The 27,335-nt window shown below is 45.7% G+C and overlaps 1 protein-coding gene across 1 annotated transcript; it reads left to right on the forward strand.

Annotated features, from left to right (window-relative positions):
• Positions 1-286: 286 nt before the first annotated feature.
• Positions 287-27,132, forward strand: Glp2r (glucagon like peptide 2 receptor; the record flags this gene model as incomplete). Its single annotated transcript, XM_059253177.1, has 9 exons — positions 287-367; positions 6,172-6,259; positions 8,257-8,361; positions 13,254-13,375; positions 20,670-20,776; positions 22,447-22,600; positions 24,977-25,136; positions 26,090-26,150; positions 26,966-27,132. Coding segments are annotated over exons 1-9 (1,030 nt in total), but the record flags the coding sequence as incomplete, so codon positions are not given.
• Between the last annotated feature and the right edge of the window lie 203 nt (positions 27,133-27,335).

Consider the following 27,335-nt stretch of genomic DNA (forward strand, 5'->3'; position numbering starts at 1 on the left):
GATGAGAAACTTGGAGATTCGGAAGATCGCTGTAGAGCAGCTCAGACACTCGGCGGCCTGCAGAGGACTCGTGCAAACACTTCCTCTCTGGACAAGGAGGAATGCAGGGGGCCGCCGCCTGCGGTACATCTTCGAGTGCTGGAGGGATGTGCTTGCACTTGTGAAAGGCGCCTGGAGGATGAGGCCCCCACCAAGCCCGGCAGTGCCCAGTAGAACGAGAGAGGGGCCCGTGCCCCGGATGCGGGCACAGCCGATGGGCACCCCTGCGGCCCAGAGGACCGGTCCTCTCCAGTCCCACGGGATGCGTCTGCTCTGGGGCCCTAGGAGGCTCTTCCTCACCCTGCTTCTGCTGGTTTCCATCAAGCAAGTAAGAGCAGATTCTATTCCTCATTCTTCTTGTTAATATTATCAGTTGTGCATGTTTTCTGATTGTAGAAGCAATTTAGGCCCCTTGTAGGCAATTTGGGAAGAAGAAAACCATATTAAGAAAATGATGCTCAGCCGTAACCACAGCGTCCTGTTCACTGCTCATATTTTGGCTTTTTTTTTTTTTCAATCTCTTGTCTGTGCATTATTTTACAGAGCTGAAATAATGAAGCTCAAATTATTTGTGTCCCAGTCTTCCCTTTACATCCTTCTAGAATCATCTTCCACGTCCACATTGATGAGTGGCTGCTTGTATCCCCCTGTACACTCTCCCTGGTTTGAGTGCTCACAGGAAGTGCACATTCCTGGGTTTGAGTGGTGACAGGGAGTGCCTTTTTTTCTTCTTCTTTTCTCTTTTCCTTCGTTCCTATTGCAAATACTTAGAATTTTTTATTGTATTCTATAGTCTATAATATTAAAAGACACAGAATCCAAAGACCTACCAATGTAAGTTACAAATCACAGTGATCCCACCAACTGGAACTCCCCCTCACTCACATTTGGGGGCTACACACCCAACACTTTCCCACTGTTCACTTACATCCAAGTTAAAACAACAAGTTATGCATGCTATATTTATTTTGTGATCTAAATTTTAGCAGCAAACACATAAAGGGCATGAACGCACCAATAGCCAAGTGGCACTGAGTTTGGTATCATGCATCCCCGTTTCTATGATCCTGTGCTCTCAGTACCCCTGCAAGGGAGACTCTCTTGTTAACCCCATTTTACAGAGGAGGAAACGGAGCCTGTGAGGGTTGTGATACTGCTCCACACTCATCAGTACAGACCCACCGTAAGACGGCGGAGGGCTCTCTGGGTGTGTGAGCACGTGCTTAACTGATGCCTCTAGTTAGGCTTTTCAGTAGCTTGCTTTATTCTTATCGGAGGAGGTTAGCCCTTGGCCTTCTCCTTCCCTCTCCCAGGTCTCGTTTCTTCAGAGCTGTGGTGGTAGGGACTCCACTTACCTCGGTAGAGACTGTCTACCCTTCTGCGGATGACTGTCTTTCCCCTTCTGCTTCCTAGTCCTCATATGCAGCTTCAGAATGAAAACAGCCTGCATCCAGGGAGGGCAGAGGTGCCAGGTCTCATAAATGTCCCCTTTCTCAGCCCTTCTGCCGGAGACTAGACAGGCAAACAACGTTGCTGCTGACTGGCTGCATCCAAGCTCTCCCTTGGGCTGCCTTCATCCTTCATGTACTGTCAACTCGGGGACAACTGGTGGTCGTGGGGAACTTTGCTATGGTGGCAGAGTCTTACGAGGGGACTATATCCCCAAGGAGCAGCTGACCTTGGCCTGCTGTTTGCACCGTGACTGGTGGTGCCATTGTAGGGAGAGCTGGTGGCATGCCATCCTTGCTTGCAGTCTCTGGGTATCCCTCTAAAAACCCAATGCATCTGGCTAACTGCTGCATTCTGCTCAGTTTCTGTTCATATGTGTCCAACTGTCCAGCATACACCCACACTGCTGCAGCCCTGGCCGCACCACTGGAAGATGCCTCCTTACACCTCATCCTGCGGAATGCTCACAGGCAGCTCATGAGAAGAATATTACTATTGAACCCATTAACTAGATGGGCAAAAAGCTCCAGGGAGTTACACGATTGCCTTCCCTCACGTACACTCATGAGCCGGGGAGCCAATGTGTCTACCCGGCGGGTGGTGGCCCTGTGTTCTGTCTTCTCTAGCACTCTTGGGAGCTGTTGACATATGACTATTTATATATAATAACAGCAGCGCCTGCAGTCCTTCAGGCTGGCTGACAATGCTGACCAAATCATACCTTCGCCCTTTTACTCCGGTGTTTCCATATCAAAACTGCACTGGGGGCGACGGGGGGCGGGGGGGAGTCTCCTTGACCCTTGTCGCTTGGACTGTGTGTTCAGAGACCCTGGCTCTGTCTGTTCTGCAGCATGTGGCTATGACTCTGATGAATCTCCCCTTGATTATCCAACTTTAACCTCAGAGTCTTTAGATGTTTATACATTACTAGCTAGGCTTTGCGTAGACATTCGTGAAATTCGCTCACACATGAGTTCCCTACCCGGAGATATAAATGACTGTGGCGTGTGTGTGCTGGCAGGAAGTCTTCATAAAATTCACTTAATGAGAAGTTCTCAGAGATACTTTAATTTCTAAATGCAAGCGGCATAGTAGTGCTAGCTCACACCCACCCACTTACTCATTTTCCTCATTAGGCACTAAAACTATTAAAGGTACTCGGAGAAGTGGATTTTATACATTGATGGTTGATGTATGAAATGGTGCAGGGTTAAAAAAATTAAATTGGCAAGGATAAACAGTTTGGTGGAACATTATCAAAAACCTTTAAAAATGTGTATATTCCCTGACCCAGGAGCTGTGCTCCACATGCACCCTACAAAGGTCTAGCTAGGAGGATTTTCATCATGGACACCCATTAGCAGCATCCAAAAGTAACTTTGACTTTCTATGCTGGAGGATTTAAAAATTAAATTATAACACATTGGTTCACCGAACTATGTGTGGCAATTAATGGGATATTGAATAAAAGCAACAATAAAGCAGTTTTAAGTATATCTTGAAATGGATGTGCCTTCTAGTTGGAAAAATAAAGTTTGCAGGACAATATGGCTTCCTTTTTTTGGTTAGAATAAAACAGAACAGAAAAGTAAGCAAGATGAAACGTGTGGAAGGAAGGGTCTGGAAGGGAAGGTGCTCCCTGGGGATGAAGGTTGTGATCCCCCTTTCCCCTGTTTCTGGTTCCCTGTGCCTTTCCCTTTCTTTGTTCTGTGGTGTACTCATTCTCTAACAAAGGAAGAAAGATTTTTGCGTAAGCAGGTCAATAAAGGCTCTCCTCCCACACACACCTTCTTGATTTCTTCTCAGTTATGGATACATGCTGCCTATGCAAGGAAAGAGGAATGAAGGTCAGGCTGGACCTCTCTGTGCATCTCTTCTCCACATTACACTGGGAACTCAGCTGAGGTTGGCTTTAGACATGCCCCCCATCTTTCTGATGTGTTTTAAATAAGTTCCTGGGAAGGCAGAGTTTGCCTAGCTCCCCTATGCTGATCACATTCAGTGGTTTGTTTTGTTTTTGTTTGTTTGTTTTTTTAGCTCTAATTTGTTTTCTGCTGTGTGTGTTTTTTGTGTATTGTTTGTGTGTACGAGTGTGCATATGCTCAGGCCAGAGGTTGATGCCAGGCGTCCTCCTCCGTTGCTCTCCGCCTTGTTTTTTGAGACAGGGTCTCTCACTGGTGCAGGATCTCACTGAATCGGCCAGACTAGCTAGCCTGCAAGATGGGCTCCCTCTGTCTCCTCCTCCCTAACTCTCAGATTACAGGCATGTAACTCTAGGATTACAGGCATGTACCCCCCACGCCTGGCTTTTTACATGGGTGTTGGGAATCCAAAGTCAGTCTTTCAGCTTGTGTGGCAAAGCATTCTACCAACTCAGCCGACTCTCCAGCTCCTGCTTTTCTGCTTTCACCATCACCATCAGTCCTGGCAAAGAACAAGGGAGCTAGGAGAATTTTAGTCCCAAGACTGATTTCATAGTCTCTCCTTTAGGTGGGTCTGAGGAAGGAGCCCCAGGGCACAAATAGCCCTTTAGGCAAGAGAGGGTCTGACTTTCATGACTTTGAGGATTATGGAAACTTGTTGATTAGTTATTAATTCATCTGCTGAAATTTTTGAAAGAAAATATGAGTCAGTCAAGCTCCGATTAGGATGCTTATTTCGTTAAACGATATCTAAATAAACATACTTGGTGCCTCTTGGGGTCCAACTAGAAAGGAGCATTATTAGCAGAGATTCAAAGCTCATTGATAAATGAAGCTGAGATAAGTGCCAGCTATTGTATCTTCGTGGTTCTTCCTTATTGGCTAATCTCATAGTCTCCAGACTGTGTGTTAAGGTGCCCATGGCATCATGGTGAATTCAGTGGGTGCTATGGGAAATTTTGATTTTTGGAGGAAACAGTGATTGTGTCACTTTCCAGACACCATGCAAACTCTTAGCTCAAGATATTCATGGCTTCTTCTATTTTTGTAGTGCTGGGATGGAACCCAGGCCTTGCACATGTCAGATAAGCATGGGGAGGAGCTACATCCTAAGACCCGAATTTAATTAATTGACAGGGTCTCATATAGCCCAGGCTGGCCTTGAATTCACAGTGTAGCTAAGGTTGGACTTGAACTCTTGATCCTTCTGCCTCCCCCTCCCAAGTGCTAGCTTCATAGCTGTGCTTCATAACACCATGTCTGCTTGACTTACTATTAGACCATGAAAAACATGGTGGTCTGCAGGTACTGTGCTAACAAAGCAAGTACCAAACAGAACAGAACCAGCATGGGACAGGAAATGGAGGTGGTGATGTCTAATCCCATCCTAAAGTTTGAGAAATTGTGCAATGCCCGATAGGTTCAAAGTTGTTAAGATATAAATATTTACAAACTCTTGGGACTTACTTACTTAATAAACAGGGCTTTAGCTTTTTTTTTTGGTCTGGGAATGCCTTGGAAAATTACTGAGATAGTTAAGGGTGCCACGAGTGGAGACATTTTGGAAACCTGTGGACCAATGATGACAGCACAAGCCCTTTTCTAAAACATGTGTGTGTGTGTGTGTGTGTGTGTGTGTGTGTGTGTGTGTGTGTGTGTTGTGATTCTCTAGGAAAGCTATAGAAGAAACCTACAGACCTCTTTGGGATTGCCAAGGCGTTGGGGGAGGGGTGCACTGAACAGAGGAGGGAGAGCAGATTAGACAAACTACTTAGGTGGCCAAACAGACCACCCATTAGTTCTAGATGGGCTCACTGTTTTGGGGACAGCGGTTGAGTGTGTATGTTTAATTAAACCTGAACGTCTTCAGGGGAAATATTGCCCAGTTTTCTAGAGGCTGCTCTGTACCTCACTGTTGCACCTACCATAACTTTAGCAAATTGTGAATCCCTTTTACTGGCTAGAGACAGGCTGCTCATCTTCGTATCCCTCTCCTCCTCCTCAGCACAAAGGTTGACACACAAAGCATGCTTCAGCAAGATGCCTCCACTGGACAGCAGAAGAGAAAGGCCCTTTGGGAAATGGAAAGAAGGGGGTCTAGGTTCACAGCGAGAGGCCGGTAGACTAACTTCCGTTACTGGAAAGCCCTCAAATGAGTTGCATCCCCAAGATTCAATGGACAAGACAGTCAAGGTCAGGAAGAAACATATCCCGAGGCCTCAGGACAGGGGTGTGTCTCCTCAGTGGTTCTGGACACACACACACACACACACACACACACACACACACTCAGCAAGATGCTTTTTTTCTGAGGAACTGCATGGTCTTGGGAGCACTCAAGCATTTCTGTGCAAGTGTGTGAAAGTTTGGCCTGACTGTTGTACATTCCCTTGAAATGTCACCTTAAAGATTTTGAAAAAAAAATCATATTTTTGTCAAAACAACTATAGTTATATTATGGAGTAAACGCAAAACTCAGAATTATTTTTAAGTAGAACATAAGACACCAAGGAAGTTCTATTTCTTGGTATGGGCTACTTCAGAAGGCCAGGCTGTGAGAAGACAGGCCCACAGCTGGACTCGCAGCTACTCGGTAATGATCTTTTTTGTTTGTTTGGTTCGGTTTGTTTCTAAGACAGAGTCTTACCATGTAGCTCAGGCTGGCCCAGGACTCGTAGTCCTCCTGCCTTAGCCTACTGAGTGCAGAGATTTCAGGCGCACACCACCATGCCTGGCTGTGACCATGTTTCTGTGTGCTTAGGTTACAGGATCTCTCCTTGAGGAGACAACTCGGAAGTGGACTCAGTATAGGGAGAAGTGTCTTAGAGACTTGCTCAATAAACCTTCTGGTAAGCATGCACGTTAGTTACCTGTGGCTGTGTAACAAGCTGCCCTCAATCATGGTGGCTTAGAACAATGATAATCGTTTACAGTTATGATAATCTCACAGTTCCCCTGAGGTAAGGATTCAGGGCACACTGGACATGGCCTCTTTCTACACTGCAATATCTGGGATGGAGCTGGGAGGTTCAAAGACAGGGAGCTGAAATCACCAAAGGCACTTTCATGCCCATGTCTGCTGGTTAACACTGGTTCTTAGAGTAAAGTAGTGACTGGTAACTGGAATGCTTCCACCTGACCTCTCTGTGGAGGCTTGGCTTCCTTTCAGTGTATGGCTTTGCTTCTTAAGGGTTAGCATGACCAGAAGCCATATTCCCGCTGTGAATGGGCCTTGATAGTCCCGTGTCATTTCTTCCATGTCCCATTGGATGGGACAATTATAAAGTCTAACCAGGCTGGGAGTGGGGAATGATAAATACAGACTCACTTCTTATGGTAAGATAAGATGGTGAAGTCGCTCTGATTGAAGCAGTCTGCCACAACACACTTACTGCCTTGCCACCCAGCAAGAATGACTCCTGTAGGTTGGCCTGGGAAGCTATTTAGGTATGTGGAGTTCCCCATCTCTTGGGGGTGTTAGCTGGGTCTGAACAATAGCACAATTTCTCTTTCCCAGTCTACACTATGTTTAGAGCATTCTAGCAAGTGTGTTGTAGGTTAGCCAGTCCACAGCCTCGCCTGTCCATATGTTGACGTACTAGGTGAATCACATATACTACTTCCACCAAAAACAAAATAAAACAAAACAAAAAACCAAAACAAACAAGCCAAATCAATGAAAACAAGACCATAAAGTGCTTCTGAGCATCATGGATGGAGAACAGATAAAGACTACCCTTCATCCTCCTCACACCTGTCAATCATTTCGTTCAGTTGCCCAGCAGTGCTAGAAGCTACTCTATTTTCCCTGCTTACCTGACAGCTAAAGCCAGCAACAGCCTTCAAGAGTCACCCCTAACCCTTTGTGAAGACCCCTTTGCCCAGGCTTGATGCCAACTACAAAATTCACTTTTCATTTCAAGGGAATACTTCTTCTGAGGTCAAAGCAGGGCAGGTCATCTTCATATGGAGCTGGACTGTGAGCAGAGCAGCTAGGTAAGCAGAGAAAGTGTTGTTCCCTGGCAACCAGGTTGGCAGTGACCCGAAGTAGAGAAGTAGCTCATAACTGGGCCAACCTGGGTCAGGTCTGTACGGTTTTAATGTCAAGAATCTGCTTATTTACCTCAATAAGCCCTTGGGTTCCACCCTAATAAGAAAGAGGTGTGAGAAGGGCGGTGCTTGGCTTCTGAGACGTCCAGGAGCTTGTGGTATGAAACACCTCCATTGAATTCTAGGAGGTCTGTCAGGCTGTGTTCTAAGTTTGGACATTCTAGTTATCAAGAACTGATATATAAACCATCTCCTGAATTTAAGATGATCCAAGCTCCTCTAATAATTATTGAACTAATATTCAAATGGAGAGCTACACATATGTAGAACAGTGCTAGATATAACCAAGAGCTGCAGCTCCACAGAGCCCCTTAGATCCACCCACCATTTTGCAGTAATTCTCTTCTATACTCAACGTGGTGAAAACTTGACCATCATTTAACTATGTAATAAAAGTCACTGGCTGAACCTCCAAACAGCTTTCCCCTGACCCTGACTTTCCATGAGTTTAGTTAGTAAAAAACAAAGTAAAACCAGCATGGCATGTACAGTGACTGGAGGTCAAATAGAGTAGACAAAGGCAGTGTTGGGGGTTACATTCAGCATCCCTGTGTTCCCTAGTCACTCTTCATTCTTGACTGTTCTAGAGAGAAGGATATCTATATTGGTCTCTGCAAAGGTTACACCAGCTTCCAAAGATGGGAAAGTGGGCTCTAAGCTTCTGGAGCTTTTGATTCTATCAGAAGACCCTGTGTGAGAACACTGACATTTGTTCCACCTTCTCTTCTCCCCACAGGTATATTTTGCAATGGAACATTTGATAAGTTGGTGTGCTGGCCTCATTCTTCTCCTGGAAATGTCTCTGTTCCCTGCCCTTCATACTTGCCTTGGTGGAGTGAAGGTAATGGGTCTCATCTTACTCTCTGACAGTTCCTTTGAAGGACAGATTCTCCTGGTAGAGCAGCCAGTGGGAAGTTAGGCAGAACTCTAACCAAGAGATTCTCCTAAGATTTTCATGCCTCATAAAGGTATTCTTGTATGATCTCTGTATTGTATCTTATTTCTTTGCCTCTGCCCCTTCTACACACTGGGAAGTAAACCCAGGGTCTCATGCATGCTAGACCAATGTTCTATCACTGAGCTATACCCTTCATTCCCCCTGTCTTCCTGTAATTTGTAGGCTCCTGTCTGCTCCACTTATACAGTCCTTTTGGGCTAACATATAGATTACAGTCCAGATTCAGCTCCCACAGAACCTGAGTGTTGTGGGAAGGATGCAAGGGTTTCAACCTTGGTCATTTGGAGGAAAAGGACATGAGAAAGACTGGGAAGCTTTTATTTGTACAACGTATGGCTTCTTGTCCAGAGAAAAATAATTCCAAGCCTTTCTTTACATCAGCTTTGAAAGAAGTACCATTAAATTGGTGTTGTCAAACCATGGAACTTGGATGGAGAATTCAATAACTTTCCAGACAGGGAAACCACAGCCTTGGGGCCTCCAGGAACATCCCCCAACAGAACAGAGGGACTGAGTCTGACTTCTGGGCTCTGAATTCCAAGGGGTGGTACTAAAGAGCTTTCTAGGCTCAGAGAGGTCTAGAAGATTCAAGAAGACAGTCCTCATGGCAACCAGCTCCAAGAGAGATGGGAAGAAGATTGGCTGTGAAATTGGGAGCCTGGAAGTCAGAGAAGGCTGTAAAGTGAATTGACTCTCAAGATCATTTTTTTTTTTTTTTTTTGGTTTTTCGAGACAGGGTTTCTCTGTGTAGCTTTGCACCTTTCCTGGAACTCACTTGGTAGCCCAGGCTGGCCTCGAACTCACAGAGATCCACCTGGCTCTGCCTCCCGAGTGCTGGGATTAAAGGCGTGCGCCACCACCACCCGACGACTCTCAAGATCATTTTGACAGAGCTTGAACCTAGTAAGCACTTCAGAAGTAAGAGCTGAAGCGGAGTCCCATGGTTGCAACCCTTGCTGCCCTTAGATCATTCAGATCTCCATATACTACAAGGTCATCCACGGTGCATGGACAGACACAACCTCTAGCTCTACCATTTTCTTGCTCCTTCCCAGTAGCTGAAAAGAGCAGATTCATTCCACCCAGGGAAGAAAATATGGTCCTAAACCCAAGGCTACAAAGAAGTTAATTTGGGGTTTTAGTTGCTGGAGTATACTAAATGGAATTTGGTTTGTAAAACATGGGAACTGACTCTCTCATTCAACATTCTTTTACATTTAATTTTAGAATCCAAATGGATTTCTAAAGTCCAAAAAGAACATGGAAAAGAATCATCCCAAATATCAAGAGGTGCAAGTGAATTCTTTGAGATGGGATCATAGAAATGAGTTTATGATGCACAGAGGGAGTCAGATGATGGACAGATGGGTTGTCTGGGATCTAGACCTGACCAGCGAGGAAGAAAACTGTAGTGCACTGTAGGGCAGAGGAGAATGACCCAGAGCCACAGAAGGCGTCAAGGCATGAGAGGGGCACAAGAGAAATGTAGTTTGGGAAGTCATCATTTGCAGCACGGGGTCTTGAACTGGTAGATGCAGGGGGATTATGAGGGAGAGTCTGGGAGCTACCAGAACAGTCCACAAAAAGAGGTGGCATTGATTTGGGTTCAAGCAGAGTCGGAAATTGGAGAGAAAAAGAAAAGTTTAGAGAACATACTGGAATAGATAGATACATCAGACGGGACAAAAACTGAGGGACAGAAAGAAGTGGGAAATAGATTAGGAGAAACAAAGGCAGGAGCCTCCTCTTTTCCCCATTAGGCGTGGCTTCCTGTTCCACCCGGCCCTGTGTTAACTCCACATCATCTGGTTGGTACCTGGTTCTCTTCCATTTCCTCCCCCATGGTGCTGTGGTAGCTCAGCAGCCTCATCTCACCTAGCTGCTTCCTGGTATCCTTATTGCCCCAGCCTCAGATCTCACCCCCTGCCACCACCTCCTATAAAGCTTTATAAAATTCCAGCCACTGTTGGCTCCCCATCTCGAGAATCACGAATGGCATTTGTGACCTTCTGCAACCTGGCCCTGCTGACCTTCTGTGGCATCCTGTCCTGCTTTCTCTCTTCCCCTGCAGCCAAAATGAATAGCTCCCAGGCTCGTCCATCTGTTCAGCAATTGCTACCAGACATTTCTGTCCTTACCCACTGCCTCAGTTTCCATGGTTTCCAAAAGAAATTAGGAACTAGAAATTATAGAAGGGAAGTAGATTGACTTACAATTTGGCCCAGCTCGGGATGGCAGGAAAGATCTAATTTCCTCAACACCACGACCGTGGTGACTTACAACTTGTAGGAAACAGTCAGAAGACTAAGAAGACTAAGCTGTCTAACAGACAGCTCAGCCATCCTTTCTTGGAGGGAGGTGATTCAGCTCCAGGTGGCCTCTACTATCTCTGTTCCCTGTTACAGAGGGCTTTTTATTCAATTCAGGCCAGAACAAGGTAGGGTAGACATTATGTCTTAAAACCCTCTATTTTTGAAAAGTCTCAGGGTCTTATGGGATGGTGGGTGTGAGATTCCCTGCCTGTTCCAGCCCTGGCAGAGTTCTTTGTCTCTTGGCCCATTCCTTTGTGAGGTGCAGGGTCTTTTACATCTTTCTTTGGAGGCAGTTTCAAGCTCCAGTTCCTACATGCCTGTTAAACATACCAATTTTGCAATTGAAAAGAGGTGTTAGCCTCATAGCCCAAAGGAGGGACATGAGCATTTCTTTCTTTCCCTCCGGGACCATAACTCATTCTTCCAGTGTGGGATCACGGCTGCAGGTCCTCATACCATGATGGCTGCTCTGTACCCACCCCATTATAGCTGTGTATCTCCATCCTATGATGGCTGCACTGTCTGCACCCCATTATGGCTTCACTGTCCCTAGTCTATGCCTGTATTCCCTCTTCTCTTCAGGATACCCCCTTAAAGCTCTACCTATAAGTCCAACTTCAATTCTCACTTTGAATTCCCCATCCTTCTAGAAAATTCTTCTGGCTTCTCCCCTGAAGTCAATGGACCCCTGTCTTTCTGGGCTCTCTCTTAGCCTCTGTCTTAGCATTTGTAACAATTTATGACGCTTTCATGCACATTTTCCCAGCTCAACTTTGAGCTGTGTCCTCAGCAGAGCATTATGACGATAGTGGACAGCACAGGTTCCAAGTGGCATTATTGTCATTTTTTTTTCATTTAACCCTATGTGTGCTGACCACCATTTTTAAATGTTCGGGATCTATTAGTGACCAAAACCAGAATATAATCCCTCTCCTAAGGCTCACATTGTAGGAAGAAGGGCAGACAATGATCATGGGCATCCTCTGTAAGTATAGATGTAGACACGATGGAGCTGGAGATGGAATGGGAGGATTGGTGTGGGGGCCATGGGTAGCTGAAAGATGATTCAATGGCAAAATGATACCTCATTGAAGACTTAAGAGTTTGAGCCCAAAAGGGGTTGTGTTCCGGAGAGAGCACATAATAAGCAGTGGCCTGTGCTGGAGAGGAGCATGCCTCCAAGAAGGAGAGATGATACACACAGATGGAGCTAAGGAGGAAGAGAAACAATGTGAGGCGAGGGCAGAGAGGTTTGGAGCCCAGTTCCTACAAGCCTTTGTGGATGGCCACAGAAGGACTCTTACTTATCCTTAGAAAGCCCTTGGAGGATTTTGAGCTGAAGCATGGCAACTGGGCTGTCCATAGTTGTGAGGGCAGTACCATCAGCAGAGTTAGCAATAAACCAGGGAAGAAATAAGATTTCTAACTAGGTAGAAAGGGGGATGTAGAAAGTAGGTTCAGATCTTGGATCTATGTGAAAGTGAGTATGACTAGCTAATGGTTCAGGTGGGGCTAGAGGCAGAAAGAGAGAGCAGAGACTAAGGTTCTGGGCTAGGGGATGTCAGGATGGGCTTGTCATCCACTGGAGCGGGGCAGATTTGGAGAAGGTGAAGAGCTTGGCTGGAATTTGTTGTTTGAGATGTCAACTGGGCAGGAGGAAGTGCTTCCTGGGTAGGGTGGGTACCGATCAATTAAATATGGCCAATAGTTACTGTTAGTGTAGGAAGTAGAGGGTCTGGACCAGACCGTTAGGGCAAATTTCCACATCTCATTTGTGTATCCTACTTGGTCCTCCAGGTAGGAAAACCTTTATTGGGGCTTCTAGGGTAGATGTGGCCAAGTGACAACAACTCAGTGTGGGCTGAGTGATTTACCCATCATCTGCACACACACACACACACACACACACACACACACACACACACACACTCAGTCTTCCTTCACATCACAGAGGATAGGTAGCAGTATTGTACCCGGTTCCTGATGAAGACATCAATAAGTCTCAGAGACTATAAAGCTGGATCCAGGACACTGCTCAGAAGTCGGCTTATCAAGTATTAGTCCTGAGTCCGCCTGCTTTGTGCCAATGGCTTTCTCTTCTTCATGGCGCCACCTCTTGGACAGTGGAGAGAGATGACTCACTGAGCATGCGCAGGGGCCCAGGTCAGCTTCTCCCAGTAGACTGTACCTTACACTCGCCGGGGCCTTCTAACTTCGGAGAAATGTGTAAACACTATGGACGTTAGAGGATCATGGTTAGTTACAAAACCTAGACGCTTCCATGTTGTTTTCTCCATCCCAAATAAACATTAGGAATGCTAATGAGCCCCCAAACGGAGAACTGAAAACTCCTTTTCCCTGGGATTTTCCACAGCTTTTTAGCTAAGGGTGAGGACCTTCTAGCGTGCTCAGGGAACGGGCTGTGTGTTTTGACCTTTCCTCTAGAGCCTTGTTTACTTTCAGAGAGCCCAGGAAGGGCCTACAGACACTGCTTGGCTCAGGGGACTTGGCAGACACGAGAGAACGCCACAGCTATTTGGCAGGATGACTCAGAATGTGCGGAGAACCACAGCTTCAAACAAAACGTGAGTTTACCGGTTTGCTGATAAAGCACCTGGGACCAGAACTTGGGACACCCGCGGGGATGGCCAGCTTTGGGGGACACACACGGGACATTCCACAAACTCATCTGCTCCGGATTCCACTAGGAAAGGTCTACAATCACCTAAACAGCAACTCCCATGGCAGCCACAGAATTTACTTCTCTGTGAGATGAAGCATGACATCTTAAGGGGACTCTTCCAGAAGCGTCCCAGCCTCGGCACTTGCAGTATCCCATGTCTGGAACAGCTCCCCCAAACAACCCAGCATTGGGGTTTCAGTTCAGCTGTCTCCTAGCAAGTGAGACGGCCCATGGCCCCATTCAGAGAAGCCCAGTGGCCACTTGTACCACACTCCTCATGGATTCCCCCTATTGTCCCTGCCTCTCTTTGGTAGTCTCTTGCTTGCTTATTCCTTATCTAGGCATGCCTCCAAAACCCATATCCAGTGGCATCTGAGGACTTGTGTGCCTAGAGGGAGGCAGCACAGCATGAGTTTCTGGGGCCAGACTCATCATGGATCCAGCTTCTTCCTTTACTGCCTGTGAACTTACACCATTTATTTCATCCTTGGTGCCTCTGCTTCCTACATCATCCCCAGGGGATCATATTTGCTGCATGGGATCATCGTGAGACTCTGGGCACTCAAGAGACATAAGTTTCACAGGGAAGTCCTGGCTGTAGTTAGCAAGCTCTAAGTAAGAGTTATGCTCTGTCGCCAGGACCCGGAATCCGGAGAATGAGCCGTTCAGTCTGTCATACCTGCAGCTCAGTAAATGCAGAGTTAACGAGCAAGTCACCTTCCAGACTTCCTCCACATGTTTTCTCCTTCTATCCCTTTCTCCCTGTCTTCTTTCTTCTTGTCTCCTCGACAGGGTCTCACTTTGAAGCCTTGCTGGCCCCAAACTGGTGGTCTTGCTGCCTCAGCCTCCTGAGTGCCGTGATCATAGGTGTGGGTGGCAATGCCCAGTTCTACCCGTTTTTCTTCTGAGACAGGATAGGAAGGCAGGGGGAGTCTTGGGGACATGAGAAGTGGGGAAAAGAAGGTCCTCTCTCTGGAATTTGGTGGAAGCCTTTGCCAGCAGTGGGAGCAATAATTCCAGCACAAATGACAGCCCTGCTTCCTTGCTAGCCAGGAACCTGCAATTTTTAAAAAATCTCACCAGAAACCTTAGGTTCAGGGAAAGAACGGGTACTAAACTCCTGTAACCTTAGGAGCCTCTGATTTTATTTGATCAGATTGTAATTCCAGGAAAGGTGTCTCTGGGGCCATCTCATGTATCTCTCTGATCAAAAGAGGGGGCAGGATGTGAGGATTCTTTACAATCTTTTGAGATGTAGCTTCAGAGTCACCAACAGGGTGTACAAAGCTAAGACAACTAAGTGCTCACTCCTTGAGAGCCTGTGCCCGCTCTCCGGTGTGTCTTCCTCCGAGCACCTCTGTGGTAACCCTTGTGCTTAAGCCTGTATTAAAATATTTCTAATAAAACCCCAGCCCTGCTTCACTGTATTGGCTAGTCCTGGAATTCCTCTTATCATCAAAGCCCCGAGTCCTGGGTTGGGGCTAATTGAGGTCCCTAGAAGCTTTGGGGGAACTCCTTAAGCTAGTGAGAGTGACAATGTGGAGCTGTGTCTCTGTGTCCTCAATGCTAACACTTCCAGCACTGGATTCTGAAGCCCCCTTCAGAGCATACCTTTTCTATTTTCTCATTGAGCTCCCGCTCTCTTCCTAAAGCTACTGATTTGTCCAAACCCTGCTCACTTGTGCTCAAGGTCATGTGTAAAGGGGAAGCATAGGAGAGAGGAGGAGATGTTGGGGAATTACACAGATGTGTAGGACATGTCTTCCCCCCACCCCTTTTGGTCACGCCATACACAGTAATGAAGCACTTCCTACATGCCAGGTTTTGGTAGCAGACACAGGTAACCAGCCAGGCACATTGATTTTAAGGAGCTTGAAGCTTTGTGGGGCATTAGAGGCAGGTTGAGTAACTGCTAGGACAAAAGTATAGGATGCTCAGAGCCACAGCAAAGGGGCACTGATGCAGTCTCAGGGCAAGGAAGGCTGCCCAATCTGAGACTGAGGGTGAGAAGGAAGGAGGAGAGCAAGAAGGTCCTTGGCAGAAGGGAAAGCTCGCACTCAGGGTCAAAGAGTGGGTGGACTGCCACCTCTGGGGAGAGATGGGAAAGTCTAAGGGAAGTCACTCTTGCAGTATGGCCCTTAGCTTGCTGGTCACTGCCTGGGATGCCTTCCCCTGCTCCCCTGTGGCAGCCTATCCCTCACCATCATGGTTCACCTCCATGTCTCCTTTTAAGAGGTGACTTGGAGTGTTTCTGTGTAGAGAGGAAGAAGATGCAGTGGGTCTGGAGACCTCTAGGGAGGTGAGAAGGCAAAGTCTGCCTGTACTGTAGATTGAAGTACAGAGGGTCAGAGCTTAGAACAGGTGCTGATAGCATCTCTGTGCAGGTTGGAGAGTGGTAGGACTGGCCAGGCTGGAGACAGGAAGAGGGTGATGAGCCAGGAGTCTTATTTCCTGTTTTGAGTTGGTAGAACTCTGTGTTCCCTATACAGTTTTACTGTGTGACAGGTCCCATCTCTTAAAGGGTTTAAAGTGACACATGAGGTTTATCTCAAGACTACCTGGCTTATGCCATAATGTCTAAGTTATGCTAATTTCATACTTTGAATGAAGCCCATAATGTCTATTTCTTATCTTCTTTCTTTGTGATGCAAATTAAGAAGAATCAAACTGTCCCCCATCATATTATATAACATTCCCAAACCCTAGCAAAATGGTATGCAAAATAGGATTTATGTATAGTAGACACTTAATATATGCTGAATGAAAGACTTCATGAATTCTGAGTCAAAGGGTCTGCAGTGGAGTCTAGATCTTAATACTGATGCTAGATTTCCTCAGGTAATTCTCGTATGCAGTCAGATGCACTGGCACATGTAAACCCCACTTTGGTCTGCTTGGCAGCATTCCCCAAGTCAGTGAGTAGAAAAACATGAAGTAGAGATTTGCCTCTCAAAAAGTGAGCACAATAGGAGTGCATGCCTGTGACCGCAGCCCTTGGAAGGCTTAAGCAGGATGGCCTTGAGTTCTGAAGCTACTCTCACCTAGACACCCCATCTCAAAGATAATATCCCCTGCAGAGAGAGGGGGTGGGAAACAAGGATACTGCTTCCTTCCTTCCTTCCGCAAGTTGTATTTCCAAGAATTCAAATACTTAAAAACAAAAAGCTTCTGTCTGTGTTTACCTGTGTTTCACAGAGTGGGCTGAAATTATTCCCAAAAAAGGGCAGTGTTAGTAAACCTTTGCCCTTCAGAGTTTTGGCAAGCAAACTATGTTATGTTCGGCTAACAGCATGCTGGGAATCCTTATGTATGTTAAGTGCATTTCTTGCCTCTGTGTCTGTGGTATCCACGAATAAGTGAGCACTGTGTTCAGAGTCGTCTGTGTGTGGATTTCCATTTAATAGTATGGGGGTCAGTTCTTATCTTACTTCAGACTGTTTTCTTTACTCTTATGTAGAGGGCTTTCCAAATATAGAATTTAATTGTTATACATTTATCAATTATAAAATTGCATAGGGCATACTCTAAAGTATTTTTATATTTGTGTGTGTGTGTGTGTGTGTGTGTGTGTGTGTGTGTGTGTGTGTGTGTTATGCACACCATGGTACACACTTGTATGGAGATCAGAGGACAACTTGTGGAAGTAAGTCCTCCACTTTCCCTGTGTGGGTCCCTGAGATCAGACTTGGAGGCAAGCGCCTTTATGTGTGGAGTCATCTTACTGGCCCAAGGGTAAAATTGTAATATATAGTTGTGATGGTTAAGCCTGGTTGTCACTCAGCTGGATTGAGATCTCCTAGGAAGTCAGTTAAGCATACCTCCAGGATGTGTGTGAGGATGTCAGAATGGACTAACAAAAGGAGGAAGACACACCCTGAGTTCGGGCTCTGCCATCCCACAGGCTGGGAGTCCAGGTGGGATAAAAGTGGGGAGGATGGGGAAGAGGAGAGAGTGTAGGATTTGCTCACCCGGCTTTCCAGCTGTCCTGACAGGAGCTGCCCCGCCCCCCTCACATCCTCCCTACCACGAGTCAAGATCAGCCATTCCTCCTTCCAATTGTTTATTATAGACATTGTCACAACCACAAAATTCTGACACAGGAATGTTTCATCATAGAGATACATTTAAATTATTAATATAATTTAACACTTGAAAAGCTGATTGTAACCTTCCTTGAAATATTCAAACATATACAACTGTTAAAAGAATAATAAAATATCTACCACCTAGATTCCAATGTATTCACATTTGGTCATAACTGCTCTCACTATCGCTCTGAAAAACTGGAAAATGCCTCTCAGACACTGTGAGATTTCATCCCTAACTATTAATCGCATCTATCCATTTCCCTGTATTAGTTTCAAAATTAAGATAGCAATATTGCTGTTGACACTACAAACCTAATTGGCAGATCTGAAGGTTTCTTTGTAGATCATTTCTTCTCCTTGTCACTCAGAAGGCAGAGGCAGGTGATCTCTGTAAGTTCAAGGCCCATGTGGTCTGTATTGTGAGTTCCAGGCCAGCCAGGGCAACACAGTGAGACCCTATCATAAAAAAAATGAGTTTGAGGACATACACATATAACACCAGGACTGAGGAGGCAAAGACAGGTTTTTTTTTTTTTTTTTTTTTTTTCTGACTCATTGGTCAGCCAGCCTCGCCATTTGGGTAGCTCTAGCCTCTGTGAGAGATCACCTTGCTTCAGAAAGTAAGTCAGAGAGTGTTCTAGGAAGACATCCAACATCGGCATCAGGCTTCCACAGGTGCTGGGGAGTGCACTTTAGTTCACATAACACACATGAGTGTGCACACACACCATCACAAATGCATGCACACATACGTACACACATGCACGGAACAAAATAAAATAAAAATAGTAATAGTAATAATAATAATAGTGATACAATTGGTGTCCCAATTTATGAACAGTCCCAAGTGCTGTGATGATAAGAGCTGTCATAAACAGAGAGGCATTTATGGAAGACTTTAAAAAAATATGTGTATATTTGTGAGTCTGTGTGCGCATGAGTGCAGGTGTCCATGGAGGCTAGAGGCATCAGATCTTCCTTGTCCCCGAGCTGGAGTTACAGGAGGTTCTGAGTCTCCTGATGTGAGTGCTGGGAATTGAACTCAGATCCTTCAGGGAGAGGCGGATCTCTGTGAGTTTGAGGCCAGCAAGATCTGTAGACCAGGACAGGCACCAAAACTACATGGAGAAACCCTGTCTCAAAAACAAAAACAAACAAACAAACAAAAAAAACCCCACAGTAAAAAAGTTTTGCATCTAGATCACCAAACATACCATGTGGACATTTTGATCCACACAGAGGAATAAAGATCACTATAGCAATGGCATAAACAAGAGATAATCGTATTTCAAAAGATGGAGTACTAGTTAAAGCAAAAGTAGTAATGATGGATCAGGAGCCTGTGGGATGTGTTGCAGTAAATGGATGGAGGGCAGCAATAGCAAAATGGGCAGGATGGAGGGTGTGTCAATATTCAATGGCAACGTTTTTAAATTATGCATCAAATGATAAAGCATTATTTCATGGTAGACTACAATAATTTAAAAATGTTTACTATAAACCTCAAAGCAGCCACTGAAAATTGGAAGAAGGCACACTAAATCACAGAAAGAGAATAAAGGCACAGTCAGTTCAAAATAAGACAGAAAAAGAAGAGGGTAAAGAAAATATAAGTTAAAGAAAAAGACCATTGGAGTCAAACCCAGCCAGATAAATAACAGCATTAAATATAAATGGTCTAAACATCCCAAGCAGGTAAATTCCAGTTTGTGTTAAAAAAAAAAGTGCAAAAGTCAGCAAGACGGTATCTCTAAGAGAGTCACTTCAAATACAAATCTTCAGGGTAAAAATTTAAAAGATACAACAGTAAGTTGTTGTCTTTGTTATTGCTGTCATAAAACACCATGACCAAGGCAACTCACAGAAGATAACATTTAGTTTGGGGCTTATGGTTTCAGAAGGTGAGAGTCCATGATGGTGGAGCAAAGGCATGGTGCAGGAAGAGCTGAGAGCTCACATCCTCGTCTGCAAATGGTTGGTAGAGAGAGAAAGAGATTGGGGATGGCTTGAGTCTTTTGAAATCTTAAAGCCCACCCCAGAGACACACCTCTTCCAACAAGGCCACACTCCCTAATCCTTCTCAAGTAGTTCCACTTACTAGCCCAAGGACTCAACCATGCGAGCCAATGAGGACCATTCTTGTTCAAGCCATCACAACTGAAAACCAATACTAATTAGAAGGAAGGGAGATTGTTCATTGCTATCAGACGAAGTAGATTTCAGGGTAATGAATATCACCAGGACATAGAGTACCATTTCAACTGGTGTGGTGGCACACATCCCAATACTTGGAAGATAGAGGCAGGTGGGCCTCTGTGAGCTCAAGGCCAACCTGGTCTACATAGTAAGACCCTGCCTCTAAATAAATAAATATCATAATAGTGAGGTAAATTCACCAGGAGGGTACATACAATAGTAATAATGATGATGATAATAATAATAACAACAACAACAGCCACCATCTGTTAACAGGCTCTCAAAACTTGTGACACAAACGCTGATTAAATTTCAAAGAAAAGGAGAGAAAAATTACTACAAATTCTGTAAAACTTCCCAGAATGTTTAAGAAGCAGCACTTGTTCAATCAGTCTATGAGATAACTATCACACAGATATCTCCAGACCTGACAAAGACAAAACATTCTTTATGGACGTAGACAAGATATGACCAAATTAAACCGAACAATGTGCTGAAAGAAATGAGTGTCATGACTGAGTGCATTGTTAACATTGATTTAACATCTAAAAACTGACAATTTATCGTATTAACACACCCCAACTGACCACGGCATCCTTGGTTAGGATTCAATTCCTTCTGATATAGTGACTCCCGGTGAAGGAGTGCTGGGCTGTGAGTCCAGCCATGGGGTGAGACTCAGGTGGGCTCTTACTCATTGGGGCTTTGTGGCCTCTGAAGTTGCCACAAGCAGTTTGGGCTGCCTATTTGGGTACCGACTAAGTTGGGAAGGAAAGGTCTATAAGCAGGCTTGGGACTCAGAGCGTTGTCTTGGTTTGTGCCTGGCCCCTGGTAACTCTGGGCATGGAGCTGGGGTGAAGGTGGGGTTGCAGACTGCATCCTGGTGGTCATGTCTGCTCTTCCTGTGTCCAGGTGGATCACTATGCCTTGCTGTCCACCTTGCAGCTGATGTACACCGTGGGCTACTCCCTCTCTCTCATCTCCCTCTTCCTGGCTCTTACACTCTTCTTGTTTCTTCGGTGAGTAGAACACCAGCATGTGGTCAGATACGTGTCCTGTAACTTGCTCAGTGGCCATCACTAGGAGGCAGAAAGAAGAGTCTGCTAGATGATGTCATGGATCGTCAGAGCTGGAAGCTTGAGTTGCATCCATTCTGTTTTCAGATGAGAGGGCAGAAAGTTCCAGTGAGGGGCATCCAGTCCCTATTGGCAGGAAAGGCAGTTGGATACACAGACAGAACTTGAAGTAGGACTCCTGAGTCTTTGCCTAAGTTCCTGATCACACCCTTTACCACCACAGCCCAGGCAAACCTTGGTCCCTCCAGAACTGTTGTTTACACACAAGACCTTCCTTCCCTCCAGAAAAGTCAGAGTAGACCAAGGGTTTGAATGAGGCCTGTGGATGCCAGCCAGCGGCCAGCCACTGTAATTCCCCTCCTCATCTGATTTAAGATTAATTCTAATTTTAGAAGGTTACTGTTAGCTGTCCTATTTTATAATTGAGTTAACTAAACTATGGAAAGGTGAAGTGACTTGCCTAGGACCACACAGCTATTGGGTGACTGATTGGTCACAACCTCCTAAGTGAGACAATTATGAATCCACCCAGGAAGTCCTCCAAGGAGGTTCCTCAGTCAGAGGCACTGGTCAGTCTAACATGGCAGAATGGGCATTCAGTACCAGTGCAGGAGACCTGTATGAAGACAGGAGACATGGGAGGTGGAGTGTCCCACCTGGGCTCACCTGGTTCTAGATCTGGCCTCATTTGTCTCCCTCATGACCTTCCGTGGCTCCAGGAGCAGCCGTGACATCTACCTACTGGAGAACACTCTTGAGTGTTGGAAAGTTCCACCTCCAGTACCTACTGACTATAGACTAACCCCTTTCTCCATGCACTTTCCCAAAGTGCCCACCCAGAGCCAGCAGAATATAACCGTCTGGTCCAGCAGGAGGTGAATTCATCAGGGCTTGGCTTGGCAAGTGTCTGCTTTGCTTGACCCCCCTGGTCTAGCCAGGGAAAAGCATGCAATACATCATAAAAGGCAAGGGCCCACCTCCATTTGGAAGTTGCCAAGGTAACAACAGGAGGAAAGGAAGCAGGATGGGGTAGGTGCTGCATCAAAAGCACAGAGGTGGAAAGACAGACTGAGGATGCACAGTGGCACAGCAGTCTGAATAACAGAGAGCTAGGGGGAGACCCCAGGCAGAAGTGATTAAAGATGACATTTTTTTCTGGACACCTGTTACATGATTTTATATGAGTTAATGGATGTGATCTTCCCCAGCCTCTGAGATAAATGTTCTAATTCTCAGAGACAGCTGAGCCCTGGTGAGCCAGATCCTGGTCTCTGCATTTCTAGGCCTAAATTCAGCTCCACCACTCACTGTCTGGGGACTTTGCCCATTTGCAAAATCGGGGTTATAAGCGTGCCTACTCCTCCAGTGGCAGCCAGAGGTGAAGGTACCATAGGTCTCTGTACACATGACCTGGCATGCCAAACATATTATCTAGGGAGCAACTTACTGCCCCATTTTACAGATGGGGAGGGTAAGGCACAGAGAAGTAAGATCATCTAGACCAGCAGCCTGGACTGTGCACCTCTGTCTTGAGTGACAGAGGCATGGGCGGCCAGGTCTGCACTTCCAGCCAATCTTTCCTGAGGGAAGACACTTGGTGTTCTTTTGTGCAGAAAGCTGCACTGCACACGCAATTACATCCACATGAACTTGTTTGCTTCGTTCATCCTGAGAGCGCTGGCCGTCTTGGTGAAAGACATCATCTTCTACAACTCTTACTCCAAGAGGCCTGACAATGAGAGTGGATGGATGTCCTATGTGTCAGAGGTAATCCCCTCCCACCTGATTGGGCAGACCTGTGGGGAGGGGGGCGTGGATTGGCGAGGGAGACAGATAAAGGGTCTTTTTTTTTTTTTTTTTTTTGGTTTTTCGAAACAGGGTTTCTCTGTGTAGCTTTGCGCCTTTCCTGGAACTCACTTGGTAGCCCAGGCTGGCCTCGAACTCACAGAGATCCGCCTGCCTCTGCCTCCCGAGTGCTGGGATTAAAGGCGTGAGCCACCACCGCCCGGCTAGATAAAGGGTCTTAAAGCCTCTCCGACAGAGAGGCAGCGTATGACTTAAAACCAACCTCCCCAGAGTGGGTCGGGTCAACGGATCTAGAGGCTAATGGGCTCACCATAGTGACCTGCAAGCAAAAGACTAGATCAATCCTTTGTTGAGACAGACTGACTGTGTAACCCAGGCTGATCCTCCCGCTTCTGCCTCCTGAGTGCTGGCGTTACAGGTGGGTGCCACCATGCCCCTGTCCTAGTGGGTTTTAGGTTATGGGGGATGGGGAGATGGCTTAGTGGGTAAAGGACTTGCTATGCATGTCAGAGAACTGGAACAAGCTGGCTAGCTAGGCTAGCCCCATCAGCAAGCTCTAGGTCCAAGTGAGAGACTCTGCTCCAATACATAAAGTGTAGCACAATCAAAGAAGATTGCTAGTGTCAACCTCTCACCTCTACACACACACACACACACACACACACACACACACACACACACGCACACATGACCCCTTACACACACATGAATCCACACATTTGAAAATGCACACACATATCTACACATGCACACCACATACACACATGTTATAGAGTCATAGATTGATCATGAGTCTTTCTCACTACATTGATTTATTTGTGGGTACAGGAGTGCATATGGGGTCAAGGTAGAGGAGACTTAGAAGGAGTTGATTTTTATCTCCCACCATGTGGGTCCCAGGGTTCGAACTCAGGTGGTCAGGATTAGTGGCAAGCACCTTTACCTGCTGAGCCAGCTCACTGGGCCCTTACTCCGTGGATCTCATATTCAAAATTTCCATTTTTTTCTAGTGTCTATACATTTCATGCAGCCTTTCAAGTTTCTTGGCATAATATTGCTCATGACCTTCTCTGTCGCTTTTCTTCAAGTCTGTGGGGGTCTGTAATTGTGTTTTCATTTTCAGTTTTGATTATTCATATCTTTGCTGTTTTACTTTCACACCTGGATACTTGTAGCTAGACGTTTCTCAATTCTTTTGGATTTTTCCAAGAACAAACTCTTGGCATTATGGAGCTTTTTAGTTTATATTCTCATTTGCATTCATTTCTACTTTCATTATTTCCTTCCATGGAATTTCTTTGGGTTGAATCTGCCATTATTTTTTTCTAACTGTTCTCACAAGAGCTTGTGGTAACTGATCTTCAATCTTCTCTTTTCAGATAATTCCACTTAAGGGCAGAAGTTTCATTCTAGGCTTGATATTGGTTGCATAATACAAAATTTGTCACACAATATTTTTTTTTAACATTAAGTTCAAGAAACACTCCATGTTTGTTATTGGACCTAAGAACTCCATGTGATGATTTTGAGTCATGTGAAGATTTATTTAGTTATTGCAGTTCCTAGCCTAGTTAAACTGAGGTTAGAGAACTGACCCTTCTATGCATTCATTTGGGCTGTTGCTAATGGTAAACTCTCTCTGATTTTGTGTCCTTTCTCCCCCCTCCTTCCCTTCCTTCCCCCTCCTTCCTTCCCTCTCTTCCTCCCTCCCTCATTTTTTTCTTTCTTCATTTAATTTTGTATGCATGTGTGTGTACACCATCTACATGAAGAAGCCCAAAAAAGCCAGAAAACAGCATCAGGTCCATTGGGACTAGAGTTACACAGACTGTTGTGAGCCACCACATGGGTGCTGGAAACCAAACCCAGGTCCTCTGTAAGAGCCATAAGTGCTCTTAATCACTGAGCCATCTCTCCAGACCTTGCTTTTTAAGTCTACATGTGATGCTTACTTTGCTTAAATGAAGTCCTAGGTTCCCTAGGAACCACATGAACAAGAATCTGTGGCTCACACCTGTAATCCCAGCATTTAGGAAGTAGAAGGCAGGAGGATCAAAAGTTCAGGGTCATCCTTGACTACATAACAAGTTCAGGCCTGACCTGGGATATATAAGGCCCAGTCTCAAAACAAAAACAAAAGGAAAAAGAAAGCCTAGAATGTCAAGGAAGAGACTGATTTTTAAAAGTTCCCTGAAGCCTTCTTGCCAGCCTCTTTGAGGTAGTCAGCAAGGGCTCAGGAAAGAGGGGAGGACAGGCCTGGGCATGTGTCTACTTGGGCAGGCCATGCTCATCTAGGTGTTGAGAATGCCAGGACTCACCCAGGTTCTGTCCCTGCAGATGTCTGCCTCCTGCCGCTCCGTCCAGGTCCTCTTGCACTACTTTGTGGGGGCCAATCACTTGTGGCTGCTGGTGGAAGGACTTTACCTCCATGCTCTGCTGGAGCCCACTGTGCTTCCTGAAAGGCGGCTGTGGCCCAGATACCTGGTGGTGGGCTGGGGTGAGTGACGTGACTCCCATCTCCTCTCCCAGGGACCCATCAGAACATGTACATGCATGTGCATACACACATACGTACACGCACAAGCACAGGTTCTGTATGCCCAGTGCACACATGCAAAAATGGAAAGATCTTTGGCACCACCAGATGACATCCTTTTTGCCCTCTTTCCAACTGCATTAGACTACTCACAATGCCATAATAAAATACCTGTGTGGCTTGAGCAGCAGACACTGGTTTCTCCTGCTTTAGGAGGCTGGGAGTCCAGTGTATTTGCATTCTGGTGAGGCCCCTCTTCCTGGTGTGCACAAAACTGCCCTCTTAGCTGTGTCCTCATGTGGTGGAGAGAGAGAGAAAACGAGACCTCCAATCTCTTTTCATAAGGACACTAATCCCATTGTGAGGACCCCAACTCATAACACCTTCTAAACCTAGTTTCCCCACATTCCCCATTATCAAATACCACCACAGTGGTGACAGATCTTCAACAAAGGAGGTTTGGGATGACATGATCCATCAGTCTATGACAATAAGGCTTTTGGAAAACTATCATCATCATCATCATCATCGTCATCATCATCATCATCACCATCATCATCATCTTAAAAGTATGAGCAGGGTGTTCTGATCTGGAACTCTGGTTTCCATAAGCCCTTGGTCAATTAGATGTTACAGGATTCAGAGGAAGTAAATGGACCTTGATATTCCTGATGAAAAATTTGACTGAAGCCCATGGATTTATTCTAAACCTTTTCTCCCCAGGGCCCAGCTTCTCTGACAGTAGATCCATGATTGGTCTTGGGCTACCCTAAGCCTCATGAGTTCTCAGAGTCTGTGGTTCTATATTTGGTTTTTAACCCTTTGGACGTGTTGTGCTGAGCCCCATCAGGCTGGTGGGGAGCAGGCGGTACTAGACAAGCAACTCTCAACTCCCTTCTCTATCTTCTACACAGCCTTCCCAATGCTGTTTGTCATTCCCTGGGGTTTCGCCCGTGCACACCTGGAGAACATAGGGTAGGTAATCCACCTGGACAAGCAATCCCCAGAGATGCCCAAATATAGGAAATGACATCCCATTTCCAAAGAGACTGTGCAATTTCTCCCATGTTGTCCTTCTAGAGTGTAACAGTAGTCAAAGATCTTGTAGACGCCTATAAGCTACACATGTAAATTGTCAAGGATGCTGTATGGACCAGCTATGGTGCTGGGTGTGTAGAGACAGAAGCAGAGTAGATGCTATAGCTTTGTTCATGTGAGAGAAAACAGCATCCTGGATGCACATTGATGGAAGAACCACTGTGCACAATGTGGCACAGCTATATTGTGAAATACAATTCAAAGACTAAAACACACCAAGAAACACAAGTTAGATCTGAATCTCCCAACTTGTAGGAACTGAGTCTCAGCAAGTGTTTTAAGCCTATTCCTAAATAATATGTATTGTGAGATCTATTTTCCCTCCAAATAACCATCATCCAGCCTTCATATTTACATATGGATATACACATATATTTCTAAGTACGTAAGTGATATGTGAAATAAGGAAAACCAACTATAGGGTAAAGTAATAAGGGTCTATAACCCAGAGTTTTTTGTTTGCATGCACATGGAGGAAAATGTGAAAGGGTCCATGCAGTACACTCCTAATGCTGAAGAGCAATTTCATGGTAGGAAGTCAATAGTTCTCTTTTGCCCTCATCTCTCCTCCTAGGAGATGGGCTGGTAGACAGTTGATCTTGAAGGCAGGCAAGCATCCTTCTTCCATAGGGCATGAAGCTTGGACATTCATCCTCATCTCATGTCTCTCCTACTCCTGATCTTGTCCGTAGGTGCTGGGCAACAAATGGAAATAAGAAAATCTGGTGGATCATCCGAGGACCCATGCTGCTTTGCGTGACAGTAAGGACCATCCCATCCATCCATTTCTTCTCTGGGCTCCACAACTTCAGGAGCATCCCTCTAACCCTCACCTACCTCCTAACTCCTCAAATCTCTGGTCCATGCATATGAAATGGGAGCAGTTTCTGCTGGGTGAGAAATTAGAAACTTCTTCCAGTTCAGGACCTAAATTTGGGGTAGCACTGTAAGCCTCCATCTCTCTGGATCTTTAAATGGGGTCTTGAAGTCAGGTCTTCATCCTGCACTGAAGGGCTGTGACAGGGAAAAGGACTGTCTGTGGTCTTGTGAGACTCCAGAAAC

Source organism: Peromyscus eremicus, unplaced genomic scaffold, assembly GCF_949786415.1.
Source record: "Peromyscus eremicus unplaced genomic scaffold, PerEre_H2_v1 PerEre#2#unplaced_3259, whole genome shotgun sequence".
In the NCBI taxonomy this organism is placed as follows: domain Eukaryota; kingdom Metazoa; phylum Chordata; class Mammalia; order Rodentia; family Cricetidae; genus Peromyscus; species Peromyscus eremicus.